The sequence below is a fragment of the Leucopleurus acutus genome (assembly GCF_964270905.1).
Source record: "Leucopleurus acutus genome assembly, chromosome: 12".
Lineage (NCBI taxonomy): Eukaryota > Metazoa > Chordata > Mammalia > Artiodactyla > Delphinidae > Leucopleurus > Leucopleurus acutus.
Window position 1 is genome coordinate 58,198,859 of NC_139154.1, and position 15,900 is coordinate 58,214,758.

Below are 15,900 nucleotides of genomic sequence, written 5' to 3' on the forward strand. Positions count from 1 at the left end.
CTCAGCGGCCATGGCTCACGGGCCCAGCCGCTCCGCGGCATGTGGGATCCTCCTGGACCGGGGCACGAACACGTGTCCCCTGCATCGGCAGGCGAACTCTCAACTACTGCGCCACCAGGGAAGCCCCTAGTTTTAGAGTTCTTATATACGCTACGCAAAGTTTCAGAAAGGTTGAACCAAAGGTTCTCCAGCTTCAATAACACTGAGTTTAATCATTCATTCGTTAAATCCTATTTTATGGTATTTGTTCTTGTTTGTTCATCAGGTAAATAACGGCGTTTTCAAATTGCTTTTGTTCACTTTGTTCTAACTGATAATGAGGGTGTAGATTTCCCCCTGTGATGATTTAATATTGGTGTTGCCCTAGCAGAAATTTCTTGATAAGTTAGATTACTTTCCTCACTTATAAATGTATTCTTAAGCTCTATTTTAGGGCCATCCTCTGCAATGCAAGAGATCTTTATGTGTAGAAAGTTAAAAGGAATGGTAAAGGCAACACTGAAGAGCTCTTTCTTTGCAAATGAATGAGTTCATCCAAGTCCACGCCTAGCAAAACATCTTCTACTAAGTAAATGAAAACATGGAACTTAGGGTGAGAAACGTTGGGACCTTTCGGAAGCGGAACACAAGGATCAAGATGTACCTTAGACAGAGCTGTTCCAATGGCACTCTTTGTATTTCTGGTAGCTGCTGCTTTAGAAGCTGGTGACTGAAGTGATGGCTGGTGAATAAATGGAAGCAGACCCCAGATGCAACACGACCTGCTCGACCTTTTCTTTGCAGGGCATTGGCTTGAGAGACAAAAGTATCCTCTAAACTTTCCATCCCTTTGCTGGCATCGTATCTATAAAGTAAAAGAAAAGGTAAAAAGCAGTTACTTTATAAAAATGTGGCCAAAATTTTACTTAGCATGGACAGAACAGATGAACCATCCTACTTCTGTAGAAGGACAGTGTCCCGCATGTTCTGGGGTAGTTGAGTCCCTGGTGGGAGCACTTTGTGCTAATTTAAATGGTTTCTGTACTATATACTACATACAGTTTCTTTATTCAATTAAAAAAATTTTTTTTTTCATTTTATTTTCGACAAATAAAAATTACAGATATTTAAGGTGTACAATGTGATGTGTTGATATATGTATACATTGTGAAATGATTACCAACCTTTTGGTAATTAACATTTCCATCACCTCCCATACCAATTCTTTTTCATTCAAGCACATGTAAAGCATATAAGAAAAAGGAAAAATAATTATTTCTAAGGTAAAAACTTAAAATTTCTACCTCTGTTTGAATATAAGATTCATGATCCTAGCTACAGAATCACTCATATCTACAGAGTTTTCATAAAGTATTTTGTCAAACGTAATCCATGTAGCTTAATAGCATTAGCCTTTAACAGCTGTGTTGCTCCAAATGAGGCATCGTTAGCCCCTCTCTTACATCACCAAAAGAGGATACCTCTTTTCTTTCATTTTCCCAGAATCGATGACATAGACAACATCATCGATGGTTATGGATGTCTCAGCAATGTTGGTGGAAATTATAATCTTAGTTACACCGATAGGAGGTTTTACAAACACAGCCTGCTGCTCTTCACTGGATAAAGATGAATGAAGTGGGTGAACAACACATCTAAAAAAAAAAAAAAAGGATTTAGTGTTCTAGTACAAAACACTGAAATTGGGTTATAATGGGTGAATTTCTATTAAAACTAACAATGTGACTCCAAAAATCAGCAGCTTCTCCACAACCTGTCCTCAAGGCCCAGGTCTTCTAAATGGGAAAGCTCTTTCTGACCCTTAAAAAATATTTACTCAGTTCTATGAACTAAAAACTTTGTATCAACTTGGGAAAAACTGGAGTGTAATTCACTAGTAAATAATCAAGAGGACTAAATAGTTGACATTCTACAATTCTACAAGTAACAAGCCTGGAGCACACTAACCAACAAAGAATCATTTTTTTCCCTACCTTTAAATTCAGAGAAAGAGAGACAGAGACAGTCATGTATGCTAAGAAACTTCAGTCTTATATTTCTAGGGGGTGTTCATCTGTCAAGCAGTGTCCCCTTAGATATGAAGACACACCCAGTCTGTCTTACTACTGGAATAGGAACCACTGAAAATTATTTTTTCTCAAAATGGTAACATTTCTTTGTTGTTATTAACACTGGCTTCTCCAATCCCCAGTATCTGGCAACTGAAATTACAGTTGACCCTCGAAAAATATGCGGATTAGGGAAGGCCAATCCTCTGAGCAGTCAAAAATCCATGTATAATTTATAGTTGGCCCTTTGTATATGTGGTTCCTCTGTATCTGTGGTTCTGCAGCCATGGATTTAACTAACCATGTATCATGTAGTACTATAGTATTTACCATTGAAAAAAATCCATGTATAAGTGGACCCATGCAGTTCAAACCCGTGTTGTTCTAGGGTTAACTGCACATGCAATTTTGCTGAGTCGCTACGCTAAGTGAAGAGAAACATTTTTATATAATGGAATGGAAATGACTGACTCCCTGGAACAAACTGTTTTGTCTATTCCCAGCTGGCATAAACAAACATAGTTTTGAGCAGTGACACCAGGGTTGAAAGAGGGTGATGACAGTCAAAGAGGTCTTCCTGGTTATTCATTTTCACACATAACTGCAATGGATGATTAAGAATATAGAAAGCAATTAACTTACCGATTACTACGTCTGTTGTTGAATAGAGAATTAGACTGTAGCTGTTCATAGAGCATTTTGATTTCTGCTAGTCCCGGTAAAAATACAAGTATAGCACCTGGGTATATAAAAAGAATCAATCTGATAGATGTGAAAAAGAAAAAACTAATACAGATTTAATTTTAAACGAAAAATGTAATAATCTGAGATTTTTCACAGTCAATTTTCTTTTCTTTGTAAAGTCCCCAGGGAACTAAATGGAAAACAAACTTTTAGAATATATTTTCTGACTTAATAACTACAGAATGAATGAGGTACTATATCTTTCGAAAACAGAAAAAGAAATGATGTGTAGAAATATATAATGCCCTAACGTTATACAAGAATCATTAGCAAAGCTCTTTAAACATACTTCTTCAGTGCACTGGCCACTGACATTCTGTTTCTATAGAAAGAGTTATCCTTCTAATCTTATATGACAGGAAGACTCTTCTCCCCATTAGTAAATAAAATCCATAAACATTTTATTGGAAATGAGAAAAAGAAACTATAATTGGCCAGCCAATCTGGTAATCTAAATTTAGATATGTGTTGAAGAGGCAGTATATTAACTTACCATGCCATAATAATGGTTTATGGGCTTTAAGATTTTACAGTAAAGAAAATAAGCAGTGATAACTGATTATAGTGTATTTCTGTGCCAAGAGCAGTCACTCAGCAATAGTCACCTCCTTTTGTGCTTTATTCACAGAGGAAATTGACACTGTCTTCACTAACCCCGCCTTTAATCCCACAAATATTTATTGAGTGTCTTTGTCAGCTCTGTGCTAGGTACAATGGAAAATAAAACAAAGATCTGCCCACAAGGAACTCATGACCAATAATTTATCATGGTTATTCTCCCCACTAAGTAAATAAGGAAACTAAATTATTACAAAAATTGAATGCTGAAGAAGGACAAAAGATTATCTTTCAAGGTTGGTTTTAATACTGTACTTCATAGTTTACAAAGAATGTTCACATATATTATCTCATTTGATCCTCATAACCACCCGTTAAGAAGATTAATAGTACCCTTAAGGTGACTCAGTAACATGGTCAGGTCACAGAACTTAATAAGAGGGGAGTATGAAAACAAATACAGGGTTTCTGGTACCAGATCCATGCTTTTTCCATTACCTACCCCACGCTTCTCTCCACTAAAGTAGCACAAAATTTAAGAGTGGTAAAATAATCTATATGGATGGAAAAAAAAATTTGTCTGTATTTTTCTGTGCCTTCTGATCTGCTCTGCCCTCATGGCTTGGCCATCTGTATCAAGGATATCTTTAATATTCACAAATATTTCACCAACTGCCTAATCACTACATCAACTTTGCTTTGAATTCAGATAATTTTCTAACATTTCTTTTTGGATGCTATACTTGATTTTTTTCAGTAATAGTCTTTTCCTTTGGGATGAAATAAGATATTCCATCCAGTGACAATGCATTAGCCAACAATGGCTACTTGCCAAGGAATGAGAAACAAGGCACTTCAATAATTTTATGTGGCTCACACGTTTCCTTAGAAGATACCACATAATGATTAAGATCTAATCAGAAGAGGGCAGTCATTAAGCACTGTGTAGTGAGCATATAATGTAGTTTTCTGATCTACGATTCCACTTAATTATCACTCAACAATGGCTGCATCTATTCATGCAACAAATATTTACTCCATACCTAAAGATTCCAGGTTCTGTTCTAGGGTCTGAGGAATACAGTGGTGCACGAGAAATTCTTATTCTTAAAGAGCTTACATTCTACTGAAGGAGACCATCAGTAAGCAGAATTATAATTTTGGATAGTGTTGAGTGCTATATTGAAAATGAAAACCATTTTTGGATGTTGTGATAGAGTGAGGGGACAGACAACAGATAGGGTGGTCAGAGAAGACTCCTCTGAAGAGAAGACATTTGTTGGAAAGCTGAATGATGTGAAGGATTCAGTTATGAGAAGATCTGGGACATTCATTCCGGAGATAACGGACTACAAATGAGGTAAAGAGGTCACTGGGAAGACACTGAGCAAGGGGAAGGGAGGGATTGCTCTGTGTTATAACAGTAGGAGTAGTAGTAGTAACAGTGATAATAATAACAATGATAAATATACTAGCATAACTATAATATTGTTACGGGTAGTAGCTACTGGGCATTAAATATATGTCAGGCACTGTGCTAAGCGCTTTGTATATGGTTTCTTTTAATCCTCAACATAGAGGATTTATTATTGTCTTCATTTTACAAACAAGAAGCCTGAGGCATAGAAAAGATAAGGACTTTATTATCCAAGGTAACAGAGCTCGGGAGTAGCAGGGAATTTTATCAGACTTTCCAAAGCCTGTTCTCTTAACCCCATTGCCCTGTGGCCTCCGGGTATAGTCTTCACATGATTCAAACACTCATTATTAGACTCTCATTTAGCCAGGGACTGAGTGTTGACATGTGGACACCCAGGCCTTCTTTTCAGCCTTCTTCATTTTGGACTTTGTCTTGTTAACATCTTTGTGCTCAGTGGGTAAAAGGTAAAACTTTCTCAAAAGGTAAATGGTAAAATTTCCTCCTGAAAAACCTAATAAGCAACTGTACACACAACTGGGGGTGAAAAGGTGAGGAACCAGGGCGAGGGCTCCAGGAAGAGAGGCTGTCCCCACAATCCCCACCATCTCAGGAAGTAGACTCCCTGCCCTTTGCCGTCTCACACTTAAGACAGGCAGCAGTTACCTGGAGGGTAGGAGTGCTTTCCATCCACAATCCACTCTAACAAGGCCTCGATTAATTCAAGATTAACCTTTTCAAAATCCATAACGGCCATTGTTTTGATGACTGATTTGCTAACCCCTGAAAGAAAGGTAAAAATCAGGATAGTTACACCTTATTGAAGAAAATATGCCTGGGAACTAAGTGGGTGTCTTGATTTGATTTAATAACACAGATGTTCACATTTAATGTACTGAAATGAACTTTTTTCCTTCAGTCTCTCAGAAAATACAGGCTCACTAGAAGCACTTTTTGCTTGAACAATGACCCAAAGAGCAGGCTCCTGCCCCTGCTGGAAAGGCCGAGAGAAGCAACTTTTAACTTTTCTCTTTCCTTCCCCTTTTATCTATCATATAAAATATATTTTATATATATTTCAGATATATATTATATATATTTATATATTATATAAGTATATTCTCTCTATATATATATCAAATACATTTGATATATAAATATATCAAATATATTTCAGAAAACCTTTCCAGATTCAATCAACTTGTGAGTCAGATCAGCCAAAAGTCCAGGCAACAGTAACTGTGAAAATCAGTGCACAGAGGCCACAGCTTTACTTTACAACAGTGACTTTACAGCAGCAACTTTATAACAGTGACTTTTAAGTTCCTTGGGAAAATCATAAAAGTTATGAATCTTCCCTGAAAAATACATGTGATTTTAATGGCTTCACCAATACCCCTGAAGTCTACCCATCGACCCTCAGGTTCAGGGTCTACAATCTTCTAATTCATCGGAAGCCCAGTAAAAGACATACTTCCTTGTGTTGTACTATAAGCCTCAGCTCTTTTAAAAACAAACAGCATATGCCTGGGGAGACTAATTCTCTGAAGATGGCTGCCTTTTCTTTTTAGTTCTTTCTAATGACCCATCACCTGAAATAGAGTCTAACTGGAGCAAAATAACTGTAGTTGGTATGAAGGAAGGGAAGTTTTTTACGCTTTGCTGAAAAGCTTGAAGAGAGGCAAAAGCAGTTGCTAAACAATGTTGTTCTGAAGAATGAACCCTATGTTGGTAAAAAATGAAAGAAAGGAAGAAATAAGCTACACAAGCAAAAGTGTGGTTGGGTGTGGATGGCAGAGCAGGAATCATTTTTATTTGCCAAGATTCCAAATAGCCAGACTTTTCAAAAAGGAGAAAGAATCAGCTAACTGAGAAAAAGGGAAACGAAAATCATTAAAAAAAATTTTTTTTTATACTTTGGCAGGTTTTACTAATCATTTATATATTTTAAAAGACTGATTATTATTATTTTTTAACTAGAAAAAGTTTTAAAAATTGAGCTAGGGAACGTTGTTTAATTTTCTGAAAGAGAGCACTGAGATCAACTAGATAAAGTCTTTGTTTCATAGGAAAGAGGAGACTCGGAGAAGCTAAGTGATCAATCAGCCCAGCATCATACAGAAGCTAGTGGTAGAGCCAGGTTTCCCAACCTCAAATCCTTAGAAAAGAGTTCTCAGAGGTGCTTTCTGAACTTTGATATCTCTGTGCTTGACATTAGAAAGACCGTGGCTTAGATCCAGTCATAATTCTTAAAGAAAACTCTGGAATTTCAAAAGAGATTTTCCTGTTAACTAATTTAATAGAATAAGGAAATGGGAATTGTCAGCTGGTATGATGTACAGAAAGAACACATTTGAGTCAGACATTTTCATGAGAATCACAAATCTGCACTTACTAGCTCTGGGCACTATGCTGTGGATTTGTATTCTTATTTAATCTCCTAAATAACGGCATTTTATAGGTAAGGAAACTGAGGAATAGAGAGGATGAGGAACTTGCATATAACTGGTTTTATGAGAGCCTGTAAGATACATGTCTATGTTCTTAACCTTACTTCTCAGGATGTTGGGAAGATTAAGTGAAATGTTTGGGAGCCACGTATATCTTCCTAAACAGCAGAACAAATGGCTAATGCCCTAATTCCTTTATGATTACCATTTCCCATGCAGGACTGCATCTTTGGTGGAAGGAGAAAAAAGGAAAACTCACTTGCCTTTTCTGCTATAGAAGCACAGTAACAGGGGTTGGAGGCTCTTACTCCTTGAAAGGTAAACACCTTTGTTTTTTTTTTTGGAAGGACCAAGAGGAGTTGGGGTGGCAGTCCATGGAAAAGAGAGCAGGAAAGGCAGCTGACACCTGTCTAGGCTTTAGGAAGAAAGCAAAAGTAGTAACCTTAGGGTTTCTATGGGTTCAGCCCAGCTGAACGTATGGAAGACTATCTAGGAACAAAGCTGCATGGAGTCCGGCATGGGAGGAGGGAGCACCTAACAACATATATAAAAATGCTCAGCTCAGGGTGGGCCCTGAAAAAAGATGTCATTTTCGAGGCCTACTGAAAAATGCTAAAACTAGTGGGTGAAATTTTGAGGATGTTATAGGATAAATAGTTTCAAATCTCTCTCCACAACTAACTTAATTAACTACAAAGGGAATAAATAGTAACTACACAGAGGAGAAACGTAGGCATCACCTTAACCAGATGATCAAAGTTAATACTGCTAATAATGGGACGAACCAACATCATGTGCCTCCTGATATGATGCACTGAGAAGGACTCAACATTGTTTCTGTGGTTTTCTAACCAAAAGTGCATTACCTAAAATTAATCATGGGGCAACGTTAGATAAACCCAAACAGAGGGACAGTCTACAAAATAATTGGCCCAAACTCCTTAAAAATGTAAATCATAGAAGAAAAATAAAGGCTGGCAAATTTCTCCAGATAGAAAGAAACTAAAGACACATGATGACTGAATGCAATATGTAATCTTCGGTTGGTTCCTGTACCATTTAAAAAAATAGCAATAAAGTACATTATTGAAATAATTGACAAAATTAGAATATGGACTGTGGATTAAACAGTAGTACTGTATTAGTGTTAATGTTTTCATTTTGATCATGTCCTATTGTTTGTTTTTGTTTGGGGCCATGCCGTGCAGCTTGTGGGGTCTTAGTTCCCCGACCAGATATTGAACCCGGGCCCCGGCAGTGAGAGCGGCAGAGTCCTAAGCCCTGGACCGCCAGGGAATTCCCATATCCTATTGTTATGTAAGAGGATGTCCTTGTTCTGAGGAAATACATACTGAAATATTATGGGTTAAGGAGCATCATATCTGCAATTTACACTCAAAACATTCAGGAAAAAAAAAAATATATGCACCCAGAGCAAATAATAAAGCAAAATGTTAATAATTGGTGAATCAGGGTAAAGGATATATGAGAGTTCACTGTAGTCTTGCAAATTTTTAATTCTGAATTCGAAATCATATCAAAATGCAAAGTTACAAAACACTCAAGAATATCATTTATATTTTACTACCTCCCAATTTTTCTATGATGAACACATTTACAATCAGGAAAAAACCCACTGGTAAATATAATAACAATTTTAATCTCATATGTATTAGAACTGTTATTTTTCTAAGTTTAAGGTTGTTCTGATGAACTAAAGACAAGGTAACTATGAAACAAGAGCCACGTTTTTCTTCTTCTGGATCATGGCGTGAGAAAAACTAGTTATCTTTGGCATAATTGTAATATTCCCCCCAGGAAGCACATTACCTTTATAGCGGGCCAGGAGCTGCTTAAAATCTAACTGTTGATCTGGCACGGCATCTTTGGTGGAATCCGGATCGTGGAGGTGCAGGGAGAGGCGCAGGTCCTCCTCCACCTCCTCAAACGCGGTTCTGCTGCGCCTCGCCTTGAGCTTCTCCTTTGACATCTGTTTCATGGAGCGCGTATATGGGCTCCCATCCTGCAACACATACCTGAGGAAAGAAGACAAAGAAATGTGTGGTTGTGGATGCGGGTCTGTTGGTGAGGAATGACACTATTCACCTGTTTTCCGTGCTCATTCAGCAGAATGTTGCTCTGCTTCTGCCCAATTCAAGTGCTATTCTTCCACCAGTCCAGGATTCTGTCTGCCGTGCCCTATTGCTGGTGGGGAACACACTGGAATGCTTTTGGCTCTGTTTTAAGATAATTCTGGAGGCAGTGAATTTGGAAAAGTGAGAGAAAAAAGACAGGGAAACTAGCTGAAAGATGATTTCCCCAGAGATTCACATTCAATGGAAGTGGGATTGGGCCCACAAAACAACAATTTTAATAAGCTCTCCAAGTATGCTTACTGCACACTAAAGTTTGAGAGCCACTGTTTCGGGGTTTTTAGCTTGAGAATAGTGTATCATTAAATAACGTAGAATTAGGAGGGGGCTTAATAGGAATGGAAGGAGCAAAGAGAAAGAAAAAATTCTGGGTTGAGTTTAAGGTGTCAGACATCAAAGTTGTTTCCATTCTGGAGCTCAGAGGTCAGGAATGAAGATACCAATCTGGGAGTTCTCAGCACAGGGGTGACAGCTGAAATCACATGAGTCTTAGAGAGCCAAGCAAGAATTTAACAGTGAGAAGAAACAGTGCAAGGATAAAACCCTGGGGAATCTTCAAGGTCAAAGAGTAGGAAGAGGAAACAGAGCTTTCAGAGGGGAGAAATCTGTTGATATCCAACAGACATTACCACCTTCTATCCGGTACAGAACTTATACACTCATATGTACTGCAAACTCCTTGAAGACAGAATAATAATGATAATAATAGCTAACATATATAAAGCATTTGATATATGCCAGGCACAGTTCTAAGCCCTTTGCAAGTATTAACTCCAAATATTAATTAATCCTCATAACTCTTGAAGAGGCTACTTTTAATATGCACACTTTACATATGATGAAACTAAGTCACAGAGAGATTAAGCTACTCACCAATGTTACAGTTGGTAAGAAGAGGGATTTAAATACTAGTAGTCTGTCTGCAGAATTAGTACTTTTTTTTTTCCATGTTAAATTCTCCATAGATTTGGTCCATCATTTTTTATTTATTTTTATTTTCTTTTATTTTTTTGGCCATGCCACAAAAATTGTGGGATCTTAGTTTCCCCAACCAGGGATTGAACCCAGGATGCCGCAGTAAAATCACCGAGTCCTAACCACTGGACCGCCAGGGAATTCCCCATCATTTTTTAAACAGACTTTACTTTTTAAAGCAGTTTTAGGTTCACAGCAATACTGAGCAGAAGGTACAGAGATTCCCCATACACCCCCTGCTCCCTGCCCTACGCATAGCCTCCCCCATTAGCAATATCCCCAACCCGAGTGGTACATTTGTTAAAACTGATGAACTGACATCCATACATCATTATCACCCAAGGTCCTTAGTCTACATTAGGGATTCCTGAGTCAGTACTCTTAATATATAATATTGCCTTTGAATTCAAATAATTTGTATAATAAATATTCGCTGAAAGGGGAAAACAAAATGCTCAAATAGAAAAATTAGAAGAAAAATTAACCCGTTTATTAGCATCCAGGCACACGGAGGTAAAATAGTAATTCTGTTTTCAAGGACTTTCACCAAACTTTAATATCTTCCTTACCTTGTCACAGCAATTGCATCTTCCAGAAAAAATTGATCAACAGGAAATGTACGACCTAGGAAAACAAGAAAATAAAACAGAAAAGTCTCAGAATACCCGTTCAACTATCTTGAAACTGTTTGTATATGTAAAATTGTCTTAAAACGAAGCCTGGCACAGTAAGGTACTATTTACTCTGTGGTCTTACAAGTATTCAGAAAAAGCTTTTCATGATAAAAATAGAAGGAGTAGGTTCTAGTTAGTAAATAAAACAGAAGTGCATAGTTGGAGAGATGATCATTTGCTAGTAAGACTTTTTTTAACCTCTTTTTAAAAAAAATCTGTTAAACCTTTTTATCCCCCTCTGCTTCCCTGCAGGGGACCTTTAAACAGTCAACAATTGTATTCTAGATCAAGCATATAATTTCATCTTTAAATCTACTGTCGATATCCTCTATAACTAGAACGAATTATTCACCACTCAGTGTTTCCAAATTGTTCTTTACCAATCAACTGCAGAATGATAAACCAAAGCCCAAGGTGATAAATTAATCCCACAATGAGACTGTGAAAGCACCAAAAGAAGACACAGACTGTCCAATTTCACTTGGTCCCAGAGTGGACCAACATCCAGAAGTTTAGCAGAATCCAGCAATGAACAAATATGCTATACACAGATACAACTTTTCCCTTTATGATAGATTACCATTATAAACTCACATTTTGATGTTAAACACAACAGAATGCTAGAAATCCTAATAACCTAGACTTTTTTTTTAAAAGCACATATAAATTGAAATCTCCCAGCAAATGAATATAACATTACTCTTTAATAATTTCATTATATGGTTATGATTTTATTTGTTATAAAATAATCAATTCTTTTCTAGAAACAGATATAACTACTCATTCATTTATATCTCAAATGAACTTTAAAATAATTATATTTGCTTATTAGGACAATACATATTTAATGATGGATTTTAATCACCTGGTATAGTGATAACTGGGCAGGAATTAAAATATTCTGAAAAGAGCTCAGCGTTTAAAGTTGCACTCATCAGAATAACTTGAAGAGTTGGTCTCTGCAACACAATGTCTTTCAAAACTAGCAGTAAGAAGTCACTAGAGGAAATAAAAGAAACATCTGAGGATCAAACAAATTTAATACATGAAAATTAATAACCTTTGACATATTTCAAGTAAGTGTAAGACTTATGTGAAAAAAATTTATAACTCATAGAAAGATGTGTCATGTTCCTAGATGTGAAGACTTAATGTTGTAAAGATATCAATTTCCCACCAAATAAACTAAATTCAGTGTAGTGCCAATCAAAATACCAACAGCATTCATCATTGCATTTGATAATTCCACTTCTTGATATCTACATGTAGATAAAGAGGTATATACAATGATTTTCATTATAGCATTGTTTGTAAATCAGTGGAAACTACCAAAATGTCTATCAACCAAGAAATGGTTAATTATGACAATATCATCCATTCTAAGGAATAACATGAGGCAGATAAAAGGAATAAAGGAGAGCTCTAGATACAGACATGAAAACATCTCTAAGAGATATTGTTAGTGAAAAAAAACCCAAGTTGTAGAACAATATGTACCACAGAACAGCAATGTCCTAACTGGCCTGTTTCAGCCCTTGCCCCTCTAAAATCTATTCTCAGTATGGTAGACCAATAATTCTGTGCCAATGTAAATCTGATTGTGTCACTCTTCTGCTCAAAATCCTTCAACGACTTCTTATCAAAGTCCTCACTAACGAGGCCCTATGTGACATGATCTGTACCCTCACTGCTCATTTCCTGTCGCTGTCCCCCTTCATCACTTGGCTCCAGCCACACTGTCCTCCTTGCTGTCTTTGAGACATGGACCCCAGGTCCCTTGCACATGTTATTAATGTGCCTAGAAAGGGCTTCTCCCAGACATTCAAGAGGTAGCTCACTCACTCACTTTCTTTGAGTCTTTACTCAAAATGTACCTTTGCAGCTAGGCCTTCCCTGGCCACCATGTTTAAAATTTCAAATGTTCCCCTCCCTTGCATTTCATATTACCCTTTCTCTTCTTAGCACTTAACAAACATACTTTATATTTTACTTCTTTATCTTGCTTATTGTTGGGCTCTCTCACTAGAATATAAGCTCTATGAGGATGGGGATTTTGGTTATTTTGTTCTACAAGATACTACTCAGTACCTGGAGCACTGCCTGGGATATAGTAGGTGCTCAATAAATGTTTGTTGATTTACTAAATGAATATATAATTTGTATTAGAAAAAAAAGTTCTGGAAATAAAAGTACCTATTTCTGACAAAGCAAGCATATATGTCAATGTACAGTAGGACATATCACCAATCTGATCACCGTAGTTATCTCTGGGGCAGGGACTGGGAATGTCTTGGGAGTGTTACAGGGGACTTTCACTTTATCTGTGTTGTTTGAATTTTTTTTTTTTTTTTTTGGCGGTACACGGGCCTCTCACTGTTGTGGCATCTCCTGTTGCAGAGCACAGCCTCCAGATGCACAGGCTCAGCGGCCATGGCTCACTGGCCCAGCCGCTCCGCGGCCTGTGGGATCTTCCCGGACAGGGGCACGAACCCATGTCCCCTGCATCGGCAGGCAGACTCTCAACCACTGCGCCACCAGGGAAGCCCTTGTTTGAATTTTTAATGAGTATATTCTTGAACTACTTAGTTTTCTTTAATGAACTAATTTAATTACATTTATGACTATTCTTTTTCTTTTTTAGGGAAAAGGAAAATAATATAACAATAGGTAAATGGTTAAGTAACTTATGGTACATCCACACGTTAGAATTTCCTCATGCAATTATTGGCAATAATTTCAAAGACAGTTCATGCTCTCATATTAAATATTAGACCACATGCAGCACACAACAGTATATAATCCCAACAGTGTTTGTGGAGATACATCTCTCTGCTAACTCCCAATATACTCCCAGAAGAAAACAGAACAAATTGTTAACATGTAATTAGCAATTCTATAAGGGACAGAAATTCTTCTTCTTGACATTTAATATTGCCTAAATGTGTTAGAATAATGTCATTATCTCTATGATCAGAAAATGTATTAAAAATTTTAAACAAATATAACTAAATTTTCTATATTCAACCTTTTATTTATTTTTTAACTGATCTTGGTTCCTAGATTTTACTTTCTTTTTTTAATTTTTAAATTTTATTTATCTTTTATACAGCAGGTTCTTATTAGTTATCCATCTTATACATATTAGTGTATATATGTCAATCCCAATCTCCCAATTCATCACACCACCACCCCCTATTTTCTGCCTCTTTCAGTCAGAGCTAGCAAATATTCCCCTACTTTTTCTTATAATTTGTGTACTCCATTCCCAAAGACTGGTATTTGTAAATGCTCAAATCTCCCTTCTCCACTGTGTAATTCATCTTTATTCGGATGTGAAAATACTTTGTTTTTAACTGTTGATATTCTATAGGTCATTAGGTTTTATAAAAATCTCTTTTTGAGAACATCATTGCAGCCAGGAACCAGACCCAGTGCTATCTTCCAGTTTCACTGAGTTTGTGGAAGTATAAATGTTATGAAACCCAAAGCTACTCTTTATGTTCAAAATTACATTGGATATAATTTCCCCTAAAATTAAAATTTTATTTTTATAATACAATCATTTAAATATTATTAGTTTGGCTGAATGTTTTATTTGATTCCCTCTTTTAGGTTGTTCAGTGATTCTGTTAAAATAAACTATTTCAAATGATCATTTCAACATTTAGGTGCAAAGTGACATTATTTACCATTTATTTTTTTCCCCACTGTTTTCTGGAGTCTCTACGTAAAGATTATTTGCCCCTCAAAGACTTTCAGTGTTTTCTATATAGCTATTTAAAATTTATTATTGTCTTGTTCTAGGAAATATTTCCTTTTATTTTGATCTATTCTTTTTATTCTTTTTAAAATTTTTTTGCCACATCACGCCGCTTGCTTGCAGGATCTAAGTTCCCTGACCGGGGATCAAGTCCAGGGCCCCAGCAGTGAAAGCGCTGAGTATTAACCACTGGACCACCATGGAATTCCCTGGTATATTCTTTTTATATAAAAATCTTTTTCTTTAGTTTCGAATTTCTTTATATTTCTTAATTACTTCTATATTAGTGTATTTATTTCTTCTAACAAATAGTCTTCTGTTTACATGTCTTCCCCGTTCATGTTTTTAAAACTTTTTATCAGCAATAGCTGGGACCTCTTTTCATGTTTGTTTCTTTTTTTTTAGTTTTGCTATGATCTATTTTCTGCTTCTCTGTCAGCCCATCAACCTTACTTAGACTTTCTTCTTCTCAAGATATTAATAATAATATAGTCCCTTTTGGGAAAGCCTCATGATTTGCACAGGATCATCTCTCTTTTTCCCACTACTTTTTTACTACTTTAGAGCATGATCTACACGACAAACTATGATCAATGCCATCTATTTACCTGGCCCTTCATTTTAAAATATTGAGAATTTTGATTTTATACCTTGACCCTTTAATGACTTCTAATTCCATTAAAGTAAAATCCAAATGCTTTATTATTAATGGTGCATAGTCTCCTGCTTTTTTTAGCTGTCACTTTTCCCCTCATTCACTACATACCAGCTGCACACTGGCCTTCCTCCAGTTTTTGGACTCATGAAGCCCTTTACCACTGCAGAGTCCTTGCAAATGCTGACCTTGCCCTCATATATCTCATGAGACTCCTTTTCATACTTCTGTTTTTAATTTAAATGTAATCTCTTCAGAGATATAATCTCTGATTATCTCGTGGCTCTCTCTCCCCAAACACAGCATCCTGTTTATTCCTTTATGGTACTTATTCCAATTTGTAGTTATTTACTTACTTGTTTATTTACCTATTCATTATTTGTTTTTCCTACCAGACCATAAGACATAAAGGGGAAATATATATGTTTGTTCACTACAGTATCCCCAGCAATTAATAGGCCACTTG

At 36.5% G+C, this 15,900-nt stretch overlaps 1 protein-coding gene across 3 annotated transcripts in view; it reads right to left on the minus strand.

Annotated features, from left to right (window-relative positions):
• Positions 1-15,900, minus strand: part of DHX57 (DExH-box helicase 57) — a 56,464-nt gene that overhangs the window by 16,839 nt on the left and 23,725 nt on the right. For all 3 annotated transcript variants that reach the window (XM_082851858.1, XM_082851859.1, XM_082851857.1), the window contains exons 10-16: positions 11,885-12,018; positions 10,915-10,969; positions 9,048-9,253; positions 5,434-5,550; positions 2,691-2,787; positions 1,461-1,634; positions 644-844 (exon numbers count right to left, since the gene is read on the minus strand). In XM_082851858.1, the coding sequence (XP_082707984.1) occupies positions 644-844; positions 1,461-1,634; positions 2,691-2,787; positions 5,434-5,550; positions 9,048-9,253; positions 10,915-10,969; positions 11,885-12,018 (984 nt within the window). The remainder of the gene's footprint in view (positions 1-643; positions 845-1,460; positions 1,635-2,690; positions 2,788-5,433; positions 5,551-9,047; positions 9,254-10,914; positions 10,970-11,884; positions 12,019-15,900) is intronic.